The sequence below is a fragment of the Semicossyphus pulcher genome, unplaced genomic scaffold (assembly GCF_022749685.1).
Source record: "Semicossyphus pulcher isolate SPU_LCO1_2020_fin unplaced genomic scaffold, fSemPul1.0.p SCAF_1, whole genome shotgun sequence".
NCBI classification, from domain to species: Eukaryota; Metazoa; Chordata; class Actinopteri; order Labriformes; family Labridae; genus Semicossyphus; species Semicossyphus pulcher.
In genome coordinates this window covers 26,967,343-26,992,465 of record NW_027211603.1, presented here as the reverse complement: position 1 = coordinate 26,992,465, position 25,123 = coordinate 26,967,343, and the positions used below count along the sequence as shown (strand labels likewise).

Sequence of the window (25,123 nt, the reverse complement as noted above, 5' to 3'; positions counted from 1 at the left end):
TGCTTGTATTTTGAAAGATTAGACGCACAGTGGGGGAAAATATGGATTTTAAATGTGCGACAGTCCACCACTAATATTTTAGTCCCGTCTCGTCTCATTAACGAAAAACAAAATATACGTGACGTCAAAGTTTTTATTATCAAGGTTCTATTTTTAGCTCGCCAACGTCTCGTCTTCGTCATGGACAAAAAGGTTTTTGACGAACATTTATCGTCATAATTTTCATTCATGAAATTAACACCAGGTTATAATGAAATTATGGCCATTAGTTTGTACATATTGTAGTAACATCAATTGTATTCTGACTCACCAGTCTGATAACTACACAGGGAGCTGTTGACAGAGTTTTGAATTGTTGGTAAAGACGTGCAGGACAAAAGACTAAAGTAGTGATTATTTATCACCCAACATGTCACCACAATCAAGAAAACATGAATCCCACAGAAAACGTCACTTTGATTCATTGTCAGTGAGATTTAGATTGCATCTGTCAAGTCTCTAAGCCAACTGAATCTCTGATAAGTCATCGTGCACGTGCACACACACAGAATCACACACATACACCTTTGAGGTTCTATCATTGATTCAGCGTCTGTGACTGAACTGATGGTTTTCTGCCTTTGGTGCGTGTTGACTGTGCATGTTGGAGGGCTGCTTGGTTCACAAAAAAACACGTCTTTGTCTAATGCACACCCTCACACTTACACTCTCTCTCTCACACACACACACACTCTCTCTTACACACACAGGCACGCTGAGGCTGAGATGATTTATAGCCAGCCATGTCTAATGGATTGCTTTGGCACTTGAGAAATTATGAAAAGAAATTAATTAGCCTTTAGTGACCCTGCTGTCCATCTGCCTCTCTCTCTCTCTCTCTCTCTCTCTCGCCCTCTCTCCCACACACAAACACACAGCTACAAACACACACACGGGGACCCAGGCACTTGGCTGCGCACTTTAAAGGTAATTGCAGTTTAAACGAGCTGTGCTTACCTGTCACGTGTATTGTGTCTAAATCATTTGTGTCACATGAGACTGTTCACTTTTGACGTTTTTATGCCCTCACCATGATCACAAGATGAATGACCAAATATTTATCACATTCAGCGTTTAATTATCACAAAATACAGAATAATGACCAGACCGATACTTTTTCATATCAAAGTGTTTCTGTTGAATTGTTTTCATTGAAAATGTTCAAATGACGTACTGTGTGTAGTGTAATAGTGTAAATACTTGAACATTTATTGCTCATTATTGCCTGATGATTCACACATTGTAAGATTTTAGTGATGTTATGCACAAATAACTAAATAATGGATGTTGTCACCGTGACGCTATCCATTGGATTTCGAGATTTGGCCGCCATGTTGGTTTTCTGAAGCCAGAATGACTGTCGCAATCCAGGGGCTGCATCCTTCGAAGGACGTATTTCAAGGCTGATTGCGTCACAGCGGCGCGTTGAAGGCTGTCCCATTTTGACGGCTCCTTCAGATGCAGCTGACAAACGCGTCCTCCTTTTCCCGGGCCAAGAAGGATGCATCGGGTGCATCCTTCGCGGCCCAACGTTTTCCCAAGAATCATTGTGTGCCACTTCAAACGAGATGGCTGCCGAATGAAAAAGTTTGGTGATGCAAGGTAGACCAGTCCACCTCGTTTCAGTTTGGCCTTAGCAGTCTACGCAGGCTACAAATGACTCATCCTCCATAGACTGCGTCCTTCGAAGGATGCAAGGCTGAATTGAGACACAGCTCATATTTGGATGAGAGGGTGGTGCTGGAGAGGACCGAGGTTAGTTATCAAAGCTCAACAGTCTGTGGCTGATCCATGAGCTCGTGAGTGAGCTCGTTTAACTTCATGTTTCCCGCAGAAGAGATTCTATCTGTGATGGTGACTGATGGCGGATGTTTATTTATCAGATTAAAGAAGTAGTGGAGTAACTTAAAATAACCGGTGTGTCTGCCGTAATCTCTCCCAAAATATCCCCAAAAGGCTCCAATTGCACAAACACGGCTAAGAGGTTAAGTGTGTGGCTGCGTTGACGTCTAGCAGACAGCCAGCAGTATGCACCTGTCACTCAAGGTGGCCCCCCCTAAAATGTAAGGTTTAATATAATGAAAACGGGTTCATCCTCTGTAGAGAAATGATCTATTTAAAACAAACTGTAAACATGTTTATGTCAGCTTTAAAATGGGCATATTAACATGGGCACAAATGGCTTTAGGTGGACACTCCAGTAACTTCAGTTTCTTCCTCATTGGCTTCATTTGTCAATGCCAGAGGCTGCCGCTCGTTATATTGATAATGAAAGTGCTTTACATTCAAGAGGATAAACGACCATAAATAAAGTTGAATTTAAATATCAAATGGTGTGAAAAATATGCAACCACATGTGTAGAATAACAACAGACGAGCCAACAGAAGTAATGAACGAGGTTAACCAGTGAACGCTGATGCAAAAGAAACAGAGCGAGCAGCAGCTTAGTTCCCCCTCAGTGAGGATGTGGGGAATAGCTGTTATTTTCTGTCTCTCTTCTGGCTGATTTCACTTGCAGAGCAGGAAGCAGCTCAGCTGAGGAGTTTTTCTTTCTCTTGTCCTCTGTCCTTCTGCCTTTGTGTGTCCTTAAGAGCATTCACTGCCCTCCATGTTTTGTGTCCTTAGATACACATGCATCTACATGTTTCAGCTGGTTTAACAGAATGAGCTACAACAACATGGACACATCCTGCATTTCCAGTAGGGTAACAGAAGGAGTCTTTAAATTAGAATGAAATGACTTTTTCCTTTTTTGGCGAGAGTCCAGTTCAGACATGAGCAGTTGTGATGAATTATTTTGTGTTTTCCTCTCTCCTGAGCTCCTCAAACCAGCTGGAAGGAGACAGAGACAGAGTCTGTGAGAGTAATGCTGGAGGAGATGTGAATACGGTCCACTCAAACATAAGTCCCCCTCAGATCCACAGACCAGAGGAGGTTGAGACGATTTCACTTCACCCAACCCTGAGGTGTTTGTTTTTCTGTACGTGCACAAGTTTAGACTGTGGAGAAGCGTTCCCTTTCTGTGTATCCTGACATACATACAAAAATACATCTTTGAGATGAGCTACATGACTACAACCGAGAGAATCGCCGCCTCCCTGAGCGACGGATAAGCAGATGGAAAGCACTATGTGTGTCAGTTTCCCAAAATATGCTGAAGTGTCCTAAAAAATAACACGCTTTTTTTTCCCATCATTTATTTTTGAATACGTCTTCAATTTTTGACGTTACTCTTAAATGTGTCAGGGATCTGTTCATAGTCTTAGTTTTATGTATTTTGGTGTCTTTATACTTTTTTCATATTTGCTTACATTTTAGTGGCTATAAATTATACTTTTATATCAACAATGAACCTAAAGCTCTGCGTAGCGTTTAGTGTATTTCAGCTCATTATTGTGGTTTCTGGCCTGTAGCTTTATTGTATTTTTACTTGACCTTTGTTCCACCAGCAATTAAGGTGCAATTAAGGAGTCCTAAGGAGTCGGAGGAGACCAAAAATGAGAATATGAGAAAAAGTGAATATTGGAGCTAGGGGGATAGGAAGCTGGATATGAAGGAAAATGTTTATTTCCACCAGCTGGATGTCTAAATAACTGGTGGTGCAGTGGTTAGTGCTGTCTCCTATAGAAGGGTCCTATTCGAACCCCGGTTTGGATGTACGAGGCCCTTCTGTGTGGAGTTTGCATGTTCTCCCCGTGCATGCATGGGTTCCCTCCGGGTGCTCCGGCTTCCTCCTACAGTCCAAAGACACGCTTGTTACCCCTCAATCCCACAGGATCCGTCTCCGGCGCGTTCCGTCTGCGCCGTGTTTCTGGTCCGTCAACGGCGCAAGCCCTCGCCCACAGGAAGCGTGTCTGGTCCGCAGCGCAGCGGAGCGCTGGCCCAAGCAGCTGGATTCGCGAGATCACAAGATCGCACGGGAATTGAGAAACTACGCGATAACATCAATGTTAGCAGAGCAACACACAAACTACAGTTCAGTTTGCACCTCCAAGGTTGATTATCTGCTCATTTGGAAATAATTTCATGATTTCTGTGCTTCTACCATGGAGGAGTACAGTACTTAATTAAAAGTGTTCTTTTTTTCGAGAATTCAAAGTGTTGATCTTAAAATAAACGGGAAAAAACGGGAGTCTGTACCGGTCTGTACATGGTGTTTTATTTTGAAATGACCGGATGCTGTATGCTGCTTTCGTGTGTGACTTCCTGTTTGGAACGATCTGCTCTGTTCAGCTTGACGCGTGTTTAAAGCAGCCTCCGTCAAAAATAGACCCAGCGTATGTCTTTAGTGGAGCAGAGCGGAGACACGCTTCTGGGACGCGCCGGAGACAGACCGCGGCACGTGCTGTGGAATCACTATCATTGACCTTAATGGCCGCGATGGACTTCGGAGGTTGCGGCGCACACAGAGCGCGCCTGAGACCGATCCTGTGGAATCGAAGGGTTAGGTTCATTGGGGACTCTAAATTGCCCGTAGGTGTGACTGTGAGTGTGAAAGGTTGCCCTGTGACTAACTGGCGATCAGTCCAGAGTGTACCACGCCCCTCACCCAATAACAGCTGGGATAGACTCCAGCCCCCGGCGACCCTGAACAGGATAAGTGGGATAGATAACAGATGGATGGATGTTTAAATAAGCAACTGCTAATAAACGTGCCATATCAATTTGAATGTGTACATGTTGCATTCAAAGCCTGCGCAAATGTGAAGTCATACTCAGAAGATTATGATGATTAAATATAATGTACTGATTCACTGCTTTCCTCGAACAAAGATTGTATGTAAGAAGTTGAAAGTGAAGCCACTGCCCAAGTACCTTGAACTTGCATTCTTTGTAATGACCAGCAGGGGGCGACTCCACTGGTGAACAAAGAAGTTAGAATCTCCAGAAGTGAAGACCACCATACTTCTCAGTTGAGTTACTACCTCAGTTGGCATTTTTCTAATGAGCTCATTGTTTCAATTACCATAAAATTTGCTGTATAAGCACTTTTAATACTTTTTTTTTTTTTTTTTCCGAATTTTATGGTACTTGTAAAAAAGTTTTTTTACAGCATGTATATATATTGTAGTTAAACTGACAATAATAAGGGTGTGTTTTAGGGTGTGGCTACCTGTGATTGACAAGACGCTACCAAGGCTGCCTTTAACCAGGAAAGACATGTAGCAATGTGTATCAGCCCTGTCGTCCAAATATGGTCACTTCTGGGTCCAAAAATCAAGATGGCTTCAGAAATGTGCCAGAACTTGACAAAGGGGGCATTAACAAAAAGTTATTTTTTTAACTGTACGTAATGATAGGAATGAAGAAAGCAAAGCAAAATAAGACGGTAAATAAAAGAATGACAAATAGGACAGAGGGAGTGAGTCAGCGAGAGGGACAAAGGGAGACAGAGGAGGGTGAGCAACATGGAGGGATTATTAGCGACTCTGTGCGGGGATTAGAGAGGAACGCCGAGGTCTGACACACCACAATGTGATCTCACTCTGGCTTAGTGTCACTTTTCTCTCCTCCACTTCTTCTGGCCTTTTCTGCAGGTACACACCAGCTACTACCGGCCCATATAAGTTCACTGCTGTCACATCTCTCTCCTGCCTTTGATTCACACACACACACACACACACACACACACACAGATGCCTCACCGCGCTCACACATGGGGGTGTTCAGTGAGGGGTACAGTTAAAGCGTGGGACAATTTCTATGGATTTTCCACCTTGGATGCTGCAGCAGAACAAATCCATGTCTTTTTCTAGCTGGCTGCGGATCATGAACGCTGCGTTCTTTCCAGATGAAGTTATTGTAGCGTATAACTCCGATGAGACTGCACGCATTCACACTCTGACTCACAAACTAATCTCACTCTTTGTTAAGTAAAATTGCATCGTTTAGTTTTGTCACATACTTTTCTAACCGCCGCCTCGTCTGTCTTTCTTCATGCAGATCTGAGTTGGACCTGGACTATGACAGCTACCATGAGGACTACTATGACAGGTACTGTCAGAAAGCCTCGCATGGCAGCTCACACACCTCATTGCTTGTCTATGTGTCAGACGAGGCTAAAGGAAGAGGCTAAAGCGGATTCTTCATCCTCGCTGTCCCCAGAAGTCTGTGCTCCCCGTCGCTGTCTGCCACACAGCTGTCACTCAAACCTGTCTTTACAATGTTACAGCCACACACTCGCACATCACACCGACAGAGCACACTCTCAGAGACAAACATTATCCACATATCCACTGTACAAATCATTCAGTTAGGATGCATCCATGTACGGCGAAGGATAATGCTTTGAACTTCAAAGGCATGTATATTATTCATAGCAACATATGACCCTGTACTGTGACGTATCAGTTCATATTGTTGTATATTAATATTAATAATCCAATTATCACTTTCTGCAGACTCATTTCTTTAAAATCCGTGCGGGTGGGCCGCAAAGATCTCCATGAGAGGAAACGGGCTACAAATTCTGAAGCGATGCCAAATCCACAAAACAAACACTTCTATTAACAAACTCGCTGCAAATACAAAAACTATGCAAAGATTAAACACACAAAGCCAGAAAACAGATGCAACACAAAAGCGCTGAATATCCAGTCATCCCAAACGGAAGTGCTCCAGACCTTCAGGGGGAGTGCTAAGTGGAGCAGCTTGATTTTTGACCCGAGAGAGAAAAAGAGAGAGCGAGAGAGACGAGGCTCTAAATTTGATGAATATACTGTTTATGAGACCACTAATGAGAGGCAAGAATTACATCAGAAAAACAATTGACGCTGCCAGAGCAGAGTTTTTCCCAGGGCCTGCTGTCACTGAAACTGTGTTTATGTTGACTTGTTTCTGAATTTGCAGCCTGTTTCCTGATGGAAATCTTTTGGGCAGCTATGGGCCCATCACTACCTCCACCCTAAACCCTCGCACTGAACCCTCAGTGACTTTAATGATGTCAGACGTGCAGTGCGTGAGTGTGTGAGGGTTTGAGAACTGTATAAAAATGAGGAATGGGACAAACTATCATGACATCACATGTTGCCTGGAAACAAGATGGACCATTCAGTCTAATAAGAATTAAAGTCTTGCATTACAGTGTTTTCATATTTTAACAAACTATAAAAAGTCAGAGGCATTATTGTTAATCCTTTGCAAATTTCAAGTTATTATCTCAGTTTTGTTCTATTTATGGCGATAAACGGCAGTTGTGGGGGCGCATTTCCCAGATAACCATGACGTGCACAGTTGGCTCCATTTGTCACGGTTGTAACTCTCGATTTTCCTCGCTTTCCTTTGTAGACTGTTTGCTTCATCTGAGCGTAAAATTTGTTTCTTTTTTTTTGGACTGACCCTATTTGAAGTTGTATCTGTAGTCATCTATCTTTTCTTTGTTTGTTCAGCCATAGTAGATTACTGTTTACTCGCAACACTTGCAGAGACCGGAAAAGCAGCCGCTTAGCTCCGCCTACCCTCTCTGGCAGACCAACCACTGCTGGGTGATGGAAAACACGTCACTAACTGGGCGCCGCTTGTGATTTTTTCCATGAAAGTCGCCACAGACACCCAGTCTGTAATACTGCAAATGCAAAGGCTTTCATCAGTGGGCCATAGGCTCAATCAGTGATCAGTGATAGATAGAGACTTAACAGACATTTATTTACATGAACATTCCTCCAAACATGCTATAAATAACCACAACACATGTTGTCACTTACAGATAAACTTATTTGCCGTTTTTGCCATCACCGCCCATGCTCGCTTTATTTATTGTTTTTTTTTGTTCAAACTTTACTGAATACTACTTCAATATACAAACATTTGTTTACATTTAGTCGGGGGCTGGACAATCACGTTTGTATACGTCACCAAGTTAGCTATGAACTCTATCAACAACTATCAAACTATCAAAGGAAATTCTACAGATATGCGGACTCATGGAAAGTCCGTAATTTAGCGTTAAGAAGTCGGCATCAGAGCCCTCACACACTTCATGATATGACAGTGAGACAGCACTAAGCACTCACACACTTACTGGGAACGCACCTCAAAACCTGTGAGTACACGAGTGTGGAGGTTGGGATTAGGCCATAGTGGGTTTGTCCCCTGTCAGCCACCGTATCATTGGGCCAAACTAGCATGAAAGCTAATTTATATTCTATTGCAAAATATTCAAGATGATTGACAAACTGATGCTGTTGTCTGTGACACACATTGTTGTTGATGATAGTTTAAGTTAAGATGTGTGTACTTCTGTCGACACTTAACGTAGGGCGTGAGAAACAACTGGACTGGTCCAAAAGGAAATTCAGTGAAAGGAGACCAAGAACTGCTCACTTTTGATTTGTTTAATTTGAGGTAAAACTCAGGCCATCATTGCAGAATTACAATTACTTTAAATAAAAAATTGAAGTTGCTGCCATAAGTGATGCTGCGACACCAGGCTGGAAACAACCACACATTAGGGTTTCATAATGCCGCATTAAAACACTAAAATTGTTCAGAACTTTTCATGAACTCTCAGCTCAGCAGTGAGTTCGTTGTTTGTGTGTTTACCTTTCACATATCCCTGCAGAGCACCCTCCGGTGCATTGTACAGTAAGAGCAGTGGTTATGTAGATGAAGTCGACTGTGGCTCTGTGTGATTGGTCCTCCACTGAAATTGCGCAGGGACCGTCCTACATCCCCCAGGCTTCACTCATAAACACTCCACTCAGCACATCTGAATAACAGAATGCAGCCACACACACACACACACACACGCAGAATAAACACCTCATTTCATTGCCCTCCTCGCACATATCGATGCTCTGTTGCTCCGAGTATTAACTGTCATCTTTTCTTTGTTTTGTTTTTTTGCTGTGGTTTTCCTTGCTCTGCATTTTCCCGTGTTTGCTCAGGGGGGAACACTCACCGCTGATTTTCAATTTGTTTTTAACACAGTGCATGATTATTCCCGATGCTGGTGGCTAGCACTGCTGACAGCTCTGTGTGTGGGTATGTGTGCATATTGATGTGTGCGTGCGCATGTGTTTGCCTCTGGATGTGAGTGCGTGGGGACAGAGTGTATTTGTGCACATCAGTATGGGGGAAAGGGAGAAATGACGGTTTTCATTTGCTGTCCTCTTGTGCAAACGCAGAAGAAAAGTGCATTTCAACACACAGATAACAGCCTGAGCTGACAAAGCTGCCTTCCGTGTGAGGTCTAATCCGTAGAGACAAACACTCCCTCTCACATACACTCACACACTTTTTGTAATCCTCACTCGTCTACAGTCTCTCATTGTCTGAGCTTCCTTTCTCTGAGATGACACTTCAAAGCTGGTGTAACAACACATTGTATATCTGCCCCTGCAAACTGCGCTGAACGACTTTAAAGTCCCATAAGTCTTTGGTGTCTGTGTCTCCTCACATGGACGAAGCTCAAAGCTTCTAATCTCACACACTTATGGCGGCCTAATACACTTCATCCCTGTATGACACATGTGTGAGTCTCTGTGTGTTCACTGTGGATGTGCTGGCAAAAGGCAGGAATCTCTGTAACAATTAGAGAGGCTTCACAGAATGAAACAGGAAGGAAACAACAGAGAGGAAAGTTTTCCCAGAAGCCGGGCTGCGTCAGACTGGCTAACAGCTCAATCAGTTAATCTACATCGTCGTCTGGCTCCAAGTCCTTGCAGCCGACAGCTTGTCTCTTTGTTTTTGGCTTGTGATTTACAGCAGAACAGCTTTTTACTTTCATCGCTTTGCAGAAATGAGACTGTCCTCGATCCAGGTATATCCAGATTGTGACTATATCCAGTTGAGATGGATTGCCATTATCATGGAGCACCATAATGCATCGCTAATGATACTGAACTGCCGTTTAGATTCAGGATTTTGTAGATCTTTAAAACGCTCTGAATGTAGCTGCTTAAACACAGGTGTTTCTTATGTAATAGTCCTGAAAACATTATTATACTTCTTTGTGAGGAAACTCTGTCGGGAGAAGTTATACATCCATACAGTACAAAAGACACTGTTGAATAGTTGATTGCCGCCTGCATGAGGCCGTTTTAGAAAGAAGAAGAAGAAGAGAAATTCAGTGTTTTCACTTTTTTATTATTACAAACATGCTACACACACAAAGGCCTGAAATACACACACGTATAAACAGGACCCTACATGCATTAATGGAGAGATGTCAGAGTGAGGGGTCTGCACATGGACATGCGACCCAAGCAGTTGAGGGATTCAGTGCCTTGCTTAAGAGCACCCTGGCAGTGCACCTCTTCATTTCCATGCTCGGGCCACCCTCCGGTTCCCGAGCAAAGACCCTACTGACTAAACTATCATCTACCCCAGCATTGTGGCGGTTCAGCACCATCAGACTGCTGGCTGCTGTAGAAGGGAAACTCATTGTCTCATGCATAATAGTCAAGTGTTAATTATTTAATTATAGCAGCAATTATAACACTGAAACTGACTTAAATTATTAATGAAGCTGATAATCCATTCATCAATGGATCAACTGCCATGTATGCAGACACAGGCCAAATGAACTGATTATGTAATTCTTGTTATATACAGATAAGAGAAGAAAATCGTATCCATGTTTAAAAGTCAAAGCACCTGTGAGTGCCTGATGGTCCCTCCTGATCTTTTTACTAGCTGTGGTCTGACCTTGAAAAAGGTGTAACATTTCATTCTGTGGGCTATTAAGAAGGTCCTTAAAAGGATGTATGTGGCAGAAACTGTGGCTGTGGCTGTACTTTGTTTGTTTTCTTTGAGACAAATCACTCTCAATGTGGTACTCACTGCACTTACTGCTACAATTAAATAGAAGCTGGAGCATCATTTCTTATTGATTTCATTGTACTAGTTTAAGGACTGAAGTTGGCTCTGTATTTGGCAGTCAAATCTGACTCAGCTGTTAAAGCTTCGACTACTTCAGTTCAGTACCTAACCAAACTCCTATGTCAGCCTAATGATTCCCATATTTCACCTGTGAGACGCTCGCCAGACGACTAATAAATTATTCAAGTTGTTTTTAAAGATATCATGTGACTGGATAATGGCTTTAAGGTTAAAGGTTGGCTAAACTTGCAGCAGCCAAGCCTCTGCTAAAGAGCAATCAAGAGACACCGTTTTTTATTGCAATATTCACTGCTTTATTCAGTGTATTGATGACCAGGTGTGTATTTTCGTGGAGGGGATACCTCTGCGGATAATTCAGCCTTATTAATGATGAACGCTGTTGAAATCATATCTTTAAAACAAGCTTGCAGCAGCAAGGTCCTGCGTCCACTGAGGAGCATGAAAGAGATTTTTGTGTGTCATTTCAGGATGTTTACAGCCCGCCTACCATCGCCCTGCATTTCTCTGCACACAATGACACAGCAGAAATAAATAAATAAGAACAGAGAATCGACTGACAAAATGCGAGTCGACTTGGGGTCTTTCTGGCTGATGATTTGAATAGTAGACTTTTTGGGGGCAGACACAGCCCGTTTCCACGCTTCCCTGCAGCGTTGCTCGTCTGTGATTGGCCGATCGTGTGGCTGTGTTTCACTTAGTGGTCGGCCTCAGTGAGCGCCGAGGTCTAATGTGGGGTCAAATCCCTCTCTGCTTCCATCAAAGCATCACCTCTATTTCTATTAAAACAAGCCAACATGCACAAACACACAGTGTTGTTTCTGTAAGCACTACAGAGTTTGACTGTGATACACCCCCTGTCACCAGCACTACCAGCCTGGCGGGGAGCTATTGATTGGCCCTGACAGAACCAATTACATTCAGTGACAGATAGAGACATGGAGCTGTCCACAGGGAGGAGGCGACGCCAGTGTGTGTGAGGAGAAACAGAGATAAAAGACAAAGGAACATAGAATATAAATATCCATATTTATCTTGGAGATGTTTGAACAGATGCTTTTCCAACTTGCTTTCCTTTAATGTCTCTTCTTTACAGCTTGTACAACAGCTTGTCTGAGAAAGGGCTTGCTTTGATTTGTTCAACAATGGTGTCAGTATACCTGAGCTTCAATACTCACATTTTTTTTTAAAGAAACATATATATTTTGTACAATACCCTTTTTTTTTGACCGAGCCGAAGGTCTCAAATCTAACACAAGCAGCTGTACAAGAATAAGATACAATATAAAATGTGAATGTCTAGAGAAGAGAGGCTGTGGTCAGCTGATACTACCTGCAGGATAATCATCTTCCCTGCTGCCCATCTATTAGTCATGTCTCCCATTATATGACTAATTATGTTGTTTCTTTCTCCATCCTCTCTCATGCTTTCAGCTCTCTTTGAAAAACACATAGGCTGCATAAAATCACAGAGCGCCTCCCTACTACTTCAGACAACCTGCTGCATGGACACATTTTAAATGTCTACTGTATTTCCAGGGTGTATGACTACCAGCGTGTGCCAGCCTCCCTGTCTCCTCTTCCCCTGGGACCCAGCCTGGCCAAGCGTTCCCGTTCCTCCTCCTACTCCACCGGACACAGACGCAGTCGAGACAGAACCCACTCTAAAAGCTCCAGAGCCCACTCCACTAGTTCATCCACAGCCAAGCGTGAGTAATATCAAGTCACAGAAACAGGTTGAATGAGATGCTGCAACTTCACTCTGTATGTGGACATTATATATATTTTATTTCTTATCCTTTTAGTATAAAGAAGGCGTCTAACACATAAAACGTGAAAGTGTAGTTATTTGAAGGTCAAAGGTCAATTTTGAGAAAATTACTTTGTTTTCTTGCAGAGTTATGTTCGACGCCCCCGGCTCATATCTGTACTGTACCTTTAAGAAACTGAAGGAATCAGCTAGCTGGCTGGAAGCAAGGAGAAACATTTTTTCAGGGGGATGTGAAATAATTTCTCAGCTGGGCCAAAGGCTGTGTATAAAGATGGACGGCGCATCTCCATCTGCTCTCATTGTACGAAATTGATGCCAAAATAGCCCCGTGACGGCTGCTGCCATCTTGCGATGGTGACGTAATTTGGAGCCAGAGCTGCACAGTCGAGATCGGCAGGTGGAGCTGCTGTAGCCACTTCTGCTAACCAAAACACACACTAACCTTACGGAAAAAAACAGCAAGGATCCCGCAGGTCAGCGTGTTTAAAGTCGAGGTGATATAAAAAAGGTCATTTTAATCCTTTTAGATCACATCCCCGGTAATATTGTGCATCTATTTGACAATATAGGCCAAAAAAAATACAGAAAATCCATTTCTTCGTATTCTTATATCAAAATCCGATCATTTTTTCTTCCAGTAAAATTACATTTTACGCGTGCTTATGTAAGTTAGCACCAAACTATTTCAACCAATCAATCTGCAACATTTAGCCGCAGAGCACCAAGAATGCTCGGTCAGTTAGCTAACTACTGCGCTGTGGAGTACTGCGCTGCGCGTCCGTCTACGCCCACTTCTCAACGATCAAATCCCTCTAATGATATGTCCCGCCTGCACGTCCTGTTTCACTCGGAAATACGTCACAATACAGAAGCTAGATACTCTCGAAATGCCGTTTCAGCTTGACTTTAACAGCATAACAGCTTATTTGTGTTGGTCTGAAGCAAACTATCACAGATATGGAAACTTCAATGGCTGTAGTGATTGTTTTCGTTACGTTTCCTCTCGCCGTTCCTCCTCTACTCTGCTAATCTGGAACAGACCGGCTGCAGGAGCCGTATTTGTCAACAGAGCGGTCAATCATCCTTTTTACAGCATCAAATAACTTATAATATAATATAATATATATAATATATATAATTATTTATTTATAATTAATTAAAAATAAACTTGTCAGAAAAATGAACCCTTGGACGTAAATCAGCATGATAATAACTAGCTATAATGACAGAAACCATGTTTGAGAAAAATGTATCGGGCGTGTATTTTGATTTTATAGTTTGACTCTGACTCACTGTTAACATGGAGGAGGCGGGCTTTATGACCTATACTGCAGCCAGTCAGCAGGGGGTGCTCAAAATGTTTTGACTTCACTTTTAGGGAGCTGTTATGTTGTCCATCTTTTTTTACAGTCTATGGGCTCTGCACACTAACCTTTATGATGGGGTGTCAGGGCCACATTAAAGAAAAAAAAATCTGAGATTACGCAGCTAAAGTCTTTATTTTAGGCTTTTGTTCGCCTATATGTTTTTATGATGGGGAATATCAGAAGATCAGCCAGCCACCTGCGCTAAAATGAGAAACGTTGAGCATCCTGTTTAGTTTTACTTGTAATTGCACAGGAGGCTTAAAACAACTTTAGCCAGAGCTAAATTTATTGAAGACACGTGGTAGTATGGAAGCAGCATACATGTACCTCACGAGAACATGGCGAGATTCCCTAGTCTCCTAGGTTTTCCTGAAGACTGTTACCGAAAACAAATATGAAATAATTTTTTTGGCACTTCAGCACCACATAGTCATAAGTATCAGGACTCTGAAAAGTGTTTTTATTAGAAAATTACTCATGATTTTAGTCTTTTTAACGCAGGCAGCAGGCGGCTCTTCTGATATTCCCCTTCAAAATAACATACAGGCTAAAATTGCGACTTTAGTCTCCTAACTTCAGATTCATTTTTTCTTTAATGTGGCCCTAATACTCCGTCATAGACCTTGACATTGTAATGCTGAAGATTTTTTTTTACTGATCATAAAGTTATTGGTAGGTGGATTTTTGGTACATTTTGACCATGCTAAGATAGCGACTTCCTCTTGTTTCCAATCATTGTGCTAAGCTAAGCTAACTAACTGTTATATTTACCAAACAAACATGAGTGTTTTAAATCTTCTCTTCCAACTCCCACTGTCGCTTTAAAGCTCTCCCTAAAGACATTTCCAGGTTGTGTAATGTCTCTGTTATATTCTCCCTCTCTGCAGTGGGCATGGAGGAGTTACAGGTGATTAAAAAGGAGCTGACTCTGATAAAGACACAGATCGATGGGCTGCTCGACAGTCTGGACAGGATGGACACACAGAGGAGTGACCACAAAGGTAACACACTCATTCACAAAGACAGTGGAGGCAGGTTGCTGTGAGATCCAATGATAGATAATCTATCGGCACATCAAGAACATTTTAAGGCGGTCTCCAGCAATATGCCAGATTTCAGCCTGATTAGCTTCACCCATCACAACCCTGATCAGAATGATTCAGGATCTGTGCCGTGGGGAAACTGGGCGATGGGAATTTAACTGCACCTGCAGACCCACTTCTGTTCGACCTGACGAATCAGTTATTTCCCTCCAGTCAGGATATTTTCAAAAAGTTAAATTGAGGCAAAACTTGAGTGCGGGTCCCTTGATTTATAGTTGTGAGCAAATATGGAACATGCTGATCAAACAGAGTGGTTAACAGACTGATGGAGCTTCAGAAAACAGGCAAAAATCAGGGCGTGCATTGGGGAGAAGAGCTGCTGCTGCCCTCATGTGGACATATGAACACATTACAGTCACTACCAAGGGGAGTAGCAGCTCAGGGAATGAGCAGGTCAAAGCTTTATCATCCTTCCTAAGGGGACAGGTTTTACTGCAGCCTTATTTAAACTGATCGTAAACTGAAGCGCAGTTCACACCAATCATGTGCTGCAGTCTACCTCCCTGTGAGCTCTATGTACCGAGTCACTGCTACACGAACAAAAATAAAGTTCTTTAACCTGGGACCTACAATCATAACATTGATGTATATAAAACCGAATGTGTCCAGGCCTCTGCAGTTTAGCTGCTGTAGGTGCATACCTTCAGGAAAGTGTGTGTGCATGTGTGTGTGTTGTATCTACTTTGACCGACCTTGAGGCGATTGATAGCTCTCATCTTCATATTAATTTATCTCCGGCTCTATTTGATTCCCCTGTCCCTCAGTATCTCTGTCTGCTCCCTCTCTCCTTCCTCTCACTATCTCCTCATCTGTCCTTCATCCTGTCACTTACAATCTTGTTTCCTGCCCATCATGTCGTGCAAAGTCAGTGGGAATTTTTTGTCTCCGCCCCACAGAATAAATGTATTTTTTCCTTCACATTTCTGTCGAAAAGCTACACATCTAAATGTAAACACTGACCCCCTCTGTGTTTATGTGTGTGTTGCAGGGTCTCCCCTGAGAGAGGACAGTCCAGCCGGATCGCCCTACGCTCTGTCGGCCAGCAGCCCCGAGCACTCCCTCTCCTCCCTGTCCCCACCCAGCTCCCGCCATCGAATCCACAGGGAGAGCCCCGACCCGAGGGAGCCCGATGATGACCACCACACGGTAAACACACCTGGACTCTGTGTGCACTTGTTTGGGAATAACAGAATCAGAATCACAATCAGGTTTATTGCCAACATACAGGGAATATGTCTTGGTGTTTTGGTGCAAGAACAATGAACACAGAAGAAGAATAAAAATAAGTAAAAAGCTATTAAACAGCATTTTTCCGACTGTCAGTGAACTTAAATGGAATTAGATAAAAGTAGACTAAAAGAATAAGATTCAATTAAAGAGCTGTATAAAATTAAATATGTGCAAAGACTGAAATAGAGTCTTAACATTAAAGTGATGTTATGGGAGGGGTCGGCCACATTCTTACCTGCACGCCTCAGGGTCCTGGAGGTGTACAGGTCCTGCAGAGATAGCAGATTGCAGCCAATCAGTCTCTCTGCAGAGCGGAGGTGAGGGCCGTCCCACTTAATGTCCTCAAATCAGGATGCAAAGTTCGGGCAAAAATTCATAGGAAAAAATCAAAAATCTAAGAGATTAAATTTGAATTTGAAACTTTATTTAATGAGTTATATTATAACAAAAAAAAACCTGCTTTTGGTTTTAAAATTTCATACACAACATGTTTTTGACTTGACGCCACCACTGCAAAATCAATTTACACTTGTGCAAAACATTTTTCACTTTAATGAAACGTCTCTTTGTTTCCTCCGTCCCTGTCCTGTCTCTCATTGTCTGCCAGATGAGCAACCACAGCTCTGACCGTGAGGACGAAATATGAAGGAGGAAAAAACAAGAAGACGTAGAAAACGTGGATGAAGTGCCAAACATGGAAGAAGAGAACAACAACCACCAAGCCAACACTCGTATCAGAGGATCACCTCCCCTCCAACAGGGTGTACATTTCAGACAACACAATGCATTTAATGTATCGCAACAGCTATGTTTCTGTGAACACACTTTTAGGAAACACACGGACACTGGTGACTCACATCATCGAGAAGAATTTGTTAGACGGAGAGCGACAGAGAGAGAGAGAGAGGGATCTTATCCAGAGCGTAATTATAAAGATTACCTGGAGGCACGGTGCTGAATTAAACTTCTTATAATCCTGCCGGAGCAGGCGCTCCTATTGTGCTGTGTGAGAGGGTCTGTACAGCACCAATATTCCAGTATTAATCCAAATATAGCAGTATTAATCCAAATGAGACAACAGACTTCGATTAAAAAATTATATAAGCAGCTTACCAGTTTATCTTGTTCACATTAAAATCCTCATTCCAAAACAGGCAACATAATGTGACACTGTACGACAGAAATCAGTGTGTGGTCATGTTGGTGTGCTAGAGGAGCTGTGTTGTGTCTGTCTCCAGAAACAGACACATTAAAATACTCTCTACTAAAACATGTGTAAAAGGAGCTCTTATTATGTACAATAACATAGGGACATGAATATTGGGGATCGAAACATGAACAGCTTACTTAAAATTATTTTCAGAATAAGGGCGTGACTGGAATATTTCTGCATGTACGATAAAATAAACGTCCCTTCTGGTGTTTTCAGGATATTTTAACTTGTGAAAGAGAAGAAATCTAAACACTCAAATTTGATCATTGAAGAGGGCTTTGTATACCAGGAAATAATATCAAGATTTAGCAATCAAATTAAATCACACTGTCGTTTGGAAGAGACAGAGATGTTTTCATTGTGACTGACAGAAATGATCTACAATCGGTCTTGTTGCAGAAATAAAGGTGTTTTTTCTACTTTAAATGTATTAGCGGAATGTCACAAGCTCTCTTCCTCCATGTATTTGGCACTTTAAGACGCGCAGACGCCCAGGTCAGTGTGTAATATTGTGTATTATTGTAAACTTTTCTGTAATTGTTGAACTGTCTGATTTTATTCTTGCTTTAGGACTTCTCATATGTTTTTTTTTCTTAAAGGAAAACAACAATGTATTATTATAATTCCTATGGTGTTACATGTTTTTGTTTGCATTCTTAAGATAAGCCAAGTGGAAATACTCATTGTCACAGTAGTAAAAGTATTTTCATATTGAGTATAAATTCAGTGCGTGTGAGTGTGTTTTTATTCTGAAAGAGACACAGGAAGAAGAGTAAAAGAGAAGCAAACATATGGGGAAATAATGGCAATAAAGTGAAGCATTAAGAGTTATATTTAATATGTTTAAAGTCCAACACTGTCTCAAACTGGAGTGGTAAGATGCATCATTATTACAATGACTGAGACCATACTATAGTCCAACAGAACACAGTAATTAGACCACATCATACGATCACATGTCTACTTTAACCACCAACATCATCGCTTTTCCTTTAAACACGGTTTGACTCAAAGGTCAGTGTGACCCTCAGGACACAGAATCATCCAGACTGTAAGTGTTGTGTGCAGGAAACCACCAACTCTGATCGGACACAGACGACAGCAGCTTCCACCCAGAGCGAGATGTCTGAGGCTCCAAAATCTCCAGAGAACTCCAGTGACAACAAGGCAGAAAAACTCCTGATTTGTTTCCCTCTTCAAAAGCACATCCAGAAACTCCTGCTGACTCACGACACTGAAAAACTAATCAGTCCTGACTTATACAAATCTTTAACACCACCTGCAGCCGTTTTTCTAAAAGCCATGTTAGCCTGCTGAAAAGATTGACATAATAACTGATAACGGACACTATTAGTCCATAACCCGACATATAGCTGTGGTTTTATTTGATGCTATATAGCGAAGTTTCAGGAGCAGGACCACACCTCAACCACCTACCCCTCTCCTCCTCTTTCGCTCTCGCATTCTGCACCCCTACCTCCCACCCCTGCTTCTTCTGTTTCTTTCTGTCCTCCTATGCGTAGGGCCCTGAGGGAGTTCGTCTCCAGTGAAGCGTCCCCAAAAAGCTGACTGCAAGAACTTTGACATTTCCACATCCAAGCATCATTATCATCAATCTCAGTAATGAATAAATTGTTAGATAGCATCCTGTTGATGGTGTGGTCCTTGCTAGTGAAGTAACCCTTAATTGATCGTCAGATTTTTCTATAAAACTTGTTGATATTGGATCAAAAGAGAAAAAAGGGATAAATATAGGACGTGATGTAGTTCAAATAATGAAGTGGTCTCCTTGTTGAGACTTAATTGATGACAAACCGTTCTAACCTCAGCAAGTAAAAGATGCCATTTAATATGATGGAAAGCTCTGGTAAAGGCCTAAGCATGGCCTATTTCTATGCATGGAAACAATAACAATGTGACTGATTTACGATGACGGTCGACAATAATCTAAACATAATAAATTCAGGTTGCTTCATGAGGACATCTCAGTCAATAAAAGATTAGTAAATGAATGCAGCCCTTCGAGATAGATTTCTGCCATGCTTTTCTCCTCATAACATGTTCAGTGTTGCACCTTAGACTGCTCATAGTTGTCTTGGATCACAGCAGCAGATGTGTGTCAGTTGATTATTTGTGAAATTCAAGCAGGAAGTTGTGTGATCAACTGTTTCCACAAAGTTCAAAGAGTGACAAAAGGAGCTCTTGCACAACCAGTTTTCTGTTGACATAAAGATAAGCACATGTGTGCTGACTGTGAGTAGGGCGCTCTGCAGAACTGCAGGACGACAATGTGACATAAATCTGATGCTGCTTAATAAACCGTAAAATTACTTCTCTTGGTTTAAACTGCTGACCCAGTTTGGATTCATCAGAGCACATGAGTGCGAACAGGCTGCAAAAACTCAAGGGTCATATTTTGCTTGAAAATAAGGTAAGCACAAAACTTTACATGAATCTAAAATTAAAGATTATTACACAGGCCTGAGATCGACATTATGTTAACAGTACAGTATATTGTATTGTACCAAAGAAAGAGTCAAATAGAAAGAACAGGAAAGTGAGCATACGATAAAAGTTACATTTTGGAAACATGAATGTTAAATCCTAAATCCAGGGTTTGTATTTCCTACAATTATACAGTCAACTGTTAAAGTTAGACAACTCCCTGCTACTGTGGCTTGTAGAAAGGATAATTTGTCCAGTTGTGAAAAATTAAAGGAATTATAGATATAATTATATAAACAATAGTACAGTTTTTCCAGTATTTTAAACACATGTTTTCTGATTGAAAACTTTAATAAAGTTGTCCTTTAAATTTAAAATGGGGTGTTGAAGAAGAAAAACTAAAACCTTGTGAACTGAACTGTGATGTAAGAGAAGGAATGTCTGAATTAAAGAGTCAAAAAGGGCAAAAAAGGGAACTGAAATAGCTGTCCCACATGATTGTTAAGCAATCATTATCTTCTTTAAGTTTTATAGTATTGCTTTCTTATTTCACAGATCACAGCAATGGCAGGCTTACCGAGTCCTCTGACCACCCATGTGCTGAACACTGCCATGGGTGTCCCTGGCTCCAACATGGCCCTCAATCTCTACCGACAAGACCCCTGCACTAATGCCTGGAGTTTGATAACTGCGGGGTAAAAAAAAAGGGACAATTTAGCTATATCAGCAAAATACTGCGCACATAATCAAAAAATATGATCACAGGGAAATCTCCAATATTACTACTGTACAAGCTAAACTTGATTCATCATGTTTTCTCAACAGGACTACTAATGATGATGGACGTTGCCCAGGACTCATCACAAAACAAATGTTTACACCTGGTGTGTATAAGATGCATTTTGAGACTGCTCAGTACTGGGAGAGTTTTGGACAGAACAGCTTTTACCCCTATGTGGAGGTGAGAAATGTTTACCCGTTGACATGTTTACATCCTGAGAGGTTCTGCTGCTTTACATGCCTGTGGTGTGATCCTATTTTTGTAGATCAGTGACTTTGTATCCTCATTTAACCTAATATATACACATAGTCTTACTTTAAACTATCAATGTCTTTCTTGTGTCTTGTTTTGTTGCAGATTGTTTTCACTATAATTGACCCTGGCCAGAAGTACCATGTCCCTCTGCTCCTGAGCCGTTTTTCTTATAGTACATACAGAGGGAGCTAGTGATCAAGCTGATGGACCCCCTGAGGATACCTTCATCTATGAGCTAACACATCACAGGCAGAGGAAACTCTACCATATTTTATTATTCTTCAAAATATATGATTTGATTATTTTGTAATTAAACATTTACCATATAAAAAAGGTGTTTAACGTCAAAGGTGTCAGGCCTAGTTCTTTGTAAACACTCATTTGAATCCATATGCTAAACTTTTTTTCAAAACATCAGCCCACTTTTGTATTTTAGACTAAATGAAAATTATTTAATATCTATTTTATTATAAATACCATTATATAAATTGTATTGCTCTGTACTCTGCTCCTGTTCCCCAAATTAAGCCCTATCAATTCCCTTGACACTTCCTCCATCCTCAAATGAATAACATATTGTTAATAAATAAATAAATGAATAATATGAGAAATCATAAAGTTGAAATATAATTTCTTTTGTATATGTACATTTCTGAACTCTTCCGTATAGTGAAAGTAGGCCACACGAAATAATCTTTATGCTATTTGATCAATAATCTGACACGTTCTCTGTGCTCGATTGCTCGACCCTGTGTGCTGGATCGTTTTTTTGGATTTTGATTACACTCGCCTGTGTTGCGCAGGGCCTCGCCTCTGACGGGAGTTTAGAGTGCATTATATTGCGATACCTCGTACTTTTTCAGTCCTCTTAGTCCACATAACAATTGTAAACCATGGCAGACGAAGAGTTAGAGGCCATTAGGCAGCAAAGAATGGCGGAGCTACAGGCAAAGCAAGGGGTAAGAACAAAACATGAGCTGGGAAACGTGTTTGCGGCCGCCTTATAAGGAGATGCTGAGTTCAGGGTGCTACAAGCTAACGTTGGTGTAGCTAAACTGGTCACCCCAACGCGACTGTTTTGACGAACACTCAGGGGATGCACATAGCTCACTTGTGACAGCCATGCTCAATGTAAATGAAATGTAACTGGGTCAGTCGATAGCGACATAAATCACAGTAAAAAGCACAATCTCCGCACTGCTAGCTTGACAGCGCACACCCCTCTATAATGACAATGCTAGCTAAGAAGAATGGAACAAAGAGTTGAAAAAGATTAGTCTATTTTAGACAAAAGTTATTGGATTGTCTGTTAGTTTTGTGTTAAATGAAAAAGCAGGAGAGTTACATGAATACAATGTAAAGTGTTTCGTTACTACATGATCAAATGATGGTGGCAGCCCGATGGTGGTCTGACACATTTATGAAGATTTTAGCTTATCAGCATAGATACATTGTTATTGCTATGGATAATGGCAGATCAGTCTGAACACATTTCAGTAAAGAATTGCCACAGATATATTTGACATAATTAAGAAATAGTTCATCTTTTCCATACCTTGTCCAAAGAGTGCTGACTAGTTTATATTTTAGATTAAATTGTCCCATCCAGTACACATCTCAGTACATAAATGTCACTACAGTTCTAATGACAACAGTATTGTCTGGGATGAAATCCTTGTCTATAGGTTATACAGCCTTCACTAAGTTAAATGCATTTGACAATGTATGTCATTGTATTCTTTCAGAATGCTTCAAATAATCAGCAAGGAGAGGAGGCCAAGCAGAGGTAAGATGTGTTAAATGTGTGTTAATTTGAAAGTCTACAAGTAAAATGATAAAATACACACTTTTTTGTACAAAGAATAATATATACTATACACTACTTATGTTGTATGAACTGGGCTGTATAAATTGCATTTAAAAATATATATATACTGTAAATTTAATAACAGCTGTGCATTGAAATATCTACAAACTATTGTTACATACTTAAAGTAAGCTTGAAAGCAAAGTAGAAATTACACTTTATATAATATAAAGTCTGTCAGTGTTGCTGGGGGATCAGGCCAATTTTTTGATGGGTTGACAGTTAAATAAATGTTATTTTCTGTTCCAAACAGTGCTAAGTAGTGCTGAGGTGATCTCATTGTTGCTTTCTATTCACAGAGAAACAGAGATGAGGAATTCTATACTGGCTCAAGTCCTCGACCAATCTGCCCGCGCCAGATGTAAGTGTGCTGTGAGATTTATTTCTAATTTGTGAAAGGGATCCATTTTGAATGTTTTCATGTGCTTTTCATTATAATACTTGGGGGGGAAACAGACTTGCAAAAATTTGTGTGAAAACAAGATGGTAAATATTGCAATGATGGCCTATTTTATAGCTCTTCTTCTGTGCAATAGAATCACCACTACCTATAGGCAAGTCACTACACATTTGCAAGCATTAAAAATGTTGTAGATATAAATAACCTGTCTAGTGCTCAAATGAAACTGTATTGTGGAATGCAAGAGTGATGTATACCTATAAATACCACTCACATGTGAACTCAAGGTGGTAAAATACTTTTTTCTTTCTTTTCTCAGTGAGCAACCTTGCATTGGTGAAGCCGGAGAAGGCTAATGCAGTTGAAAACTATCTTATTCAGATGGCTCGTTTTGGAAAGTTAGGAGGAAAGGTAAGAAAATAACCTCTGATGCCTGCAGCACAAATGCTCTCAATATTCTGTAACATTCTGGCAGTAACATTTCTCTCGTCAGATTTCAGAGACGGGTTTGATCGAGATTCTAGAAAAAGTCAGCCAGCAAACAGAGAAGAAGACAACTGTTACAGTAAGTCCCACTGATAACTCTAATGTACCCCTCTTCTTTTAATTATATGTCAACTCATCTTACTTTCTATCTTTACTTCATAAAAAACCTGACTTCCAACACCTTCATGTGTTACTCCAGGGATGGAGTATTTTTATGCTTATGAAATGCCAGCTCTTAGATGGGGGAAGAGTGATTGGGAGAGTTCATGCAGAGTTCTACCTTTTTTATTTTATGTTATGTTTATTTGTCTAAAGAAATCACTAAAAATATTTCAGGGAAAAAAATATGTATTTTATTAATTATCAGTCACTAATCTTACAACACCTGTTCTCTGTCTATTTTCAGTTCAACAGGCGGAGGGTGCTGGACTCGGATGATGAGGATGATTATTAACGATGAACAGGAATCCTGGAGTGATCCAGGACATCAAGAGAGGACGTACTTCACTGGGACTCTGATAGTACTTTTGACTAGCTGAATCCTGGGAGGCCACACCAGCTGCTGTGTTCTGGAAACTGTATGCCAAGAGGGAAGACCAACAACGTGGAGTTTACACTGTGGCATAAGTGGTGGGGGGTTGAATACACACAGTGTCATTTAAGGTGTTCTTTTGAGATCTCTTTTCAGTACAGCTGTGCACTGCTTGTGATTACCCCTGACGGCTCATGGCGCTGCTTGACTCCACTAGTCCTTCTCATTAGTTACTTTTCTTTTCTTAATTTTTTTTTTTACCATGGTTGACAAGAAGCTAAATAAAATGCTGCTGGTGCATTTTATCTAGACTGTTCTATGAATACAATACATTGTTTTCTTTTCAGGGACAGCTTCCCATAGCTCTGGTTGTTGCCCTTGTATATTTCTTTTTGCCAGACCTGTATCTCAATGGTTTACATAAAAAATAAAAAAAATACGCCTTCAATTCAAATGTTTGATTTTCCAGTGAACAATTACTAAAAATGATCTTTTATTATATCCTCGTGTTCAACCTTTGTTTAAAGGTTTCCAATGTTTTCTTTTTTTCTCCACAAATTATGTTCTGCTCTATCACTTCACACAGTTATCTGGGTTGTGGATCTGCTCAATGCAAGAACAGAAGAAACTGCAGCAGCATCACACACCTGCTTGACTCACTCTCTGTATGAATAATCAACCATTTTTGCTGAATCAAATAATCCAATAATTCAATAATAATTCATATATAGGATTCCATTTCCAACAATAGAGTTAAACAGATTCCCAAATGTATCAGACTTCTTTAAAATAAA

At 41.0% G+C, this 25,123-nt stretch overlaps 3 protein-coding genes across 3 annotated transcripts in view; all 3 read left to right on the top strand.

The window, feature by feature from the left end:
• The window catches only part of LOC138585861 (heterogeneous nuclear ribonucleoprotein C), a 51,826-nt gene extending 33,454 nt beyond the window's left edge, over positions 1 to 18,372 (top strand). The window contains exons 3-7 of the mRNA XM_069657843.1: positions 5,984 to 6,034; positions 12,419 to 12,588; positions 14,905 to 15,018; positions 16,109 to 16,266; positions 16,958 to 18,372. Coding sequence (XP_069513944.1) covers positions 5,984 to 6,034; positions 12,419 to 12,588; positions 14,905 to 15,018; positions 16,109 to 16,266; positions 16,958 to 16,996 — 532 coding nt within the window. The 3' untranslated portion in view covers positions 16,997 to 18,372. The remainder of the gene's footprint in view (positions 1 to 5,983; positions 6,035 to 12,418; positions 12,589 to 14,904; positions 15,019 to 16,108; positions 16,267 to 16,957) is intronic.
• A 1,446-nt stretch (positions 18,373 to 19,818) lies between these two features.
• On the top strand, positions 19,819 to 21,594 carry uraha (urate (5-hydroxyiso-) hydrolase a). Its single transcript, XM_069662888.1, has 4 exons — positions 19,819 to 19,994; positions 20,564 to 20,703; positions 20,834 to 20,969; positions 21,147 to 21,594. The coding sequence occupies exons 1-4, from the start codon at positions 19,941 to 19,943 to the stop codon at positions 21,234 to 21,236; spliced, it is 420 nt and encodes a 139-aa protein (XP_069518989.1). The 5' UTR covers positions 19,819 to 19,940; the 3' UTR covers positions 21,237 to 21,594.
• Positions 21,595 to 21,848: 254 nt separating this feature from the next.
• Positions 21,849 to 25,117, top strand: pdcd5 (programmed cell death 5). Its single transcript, XM_069660742.1, has 6 exons — positions 21,849 to 22,003; positions 22,790 to 22,830; positions 23,211 to 23,272; positions 23,631 to 23,722; positions 23,805 to 23,876; positions 24,204 to 25,117. The coding sequence occupies exons 1-6, from the start codon at positions 21,938 to 21,940 to the stop codon at positions 24,249 to 24,251; spliced, it is 381 nt and encodes a 126-aa protein (XP_069516843.1). The 5' UTR covers positions 21,849 to 21,937; the 3' UTR covers positions 24,252 to 25,117.
• The last annotated feature ends 6 nt before the right edge of the window (positions 25,118 to 25,123 follow it).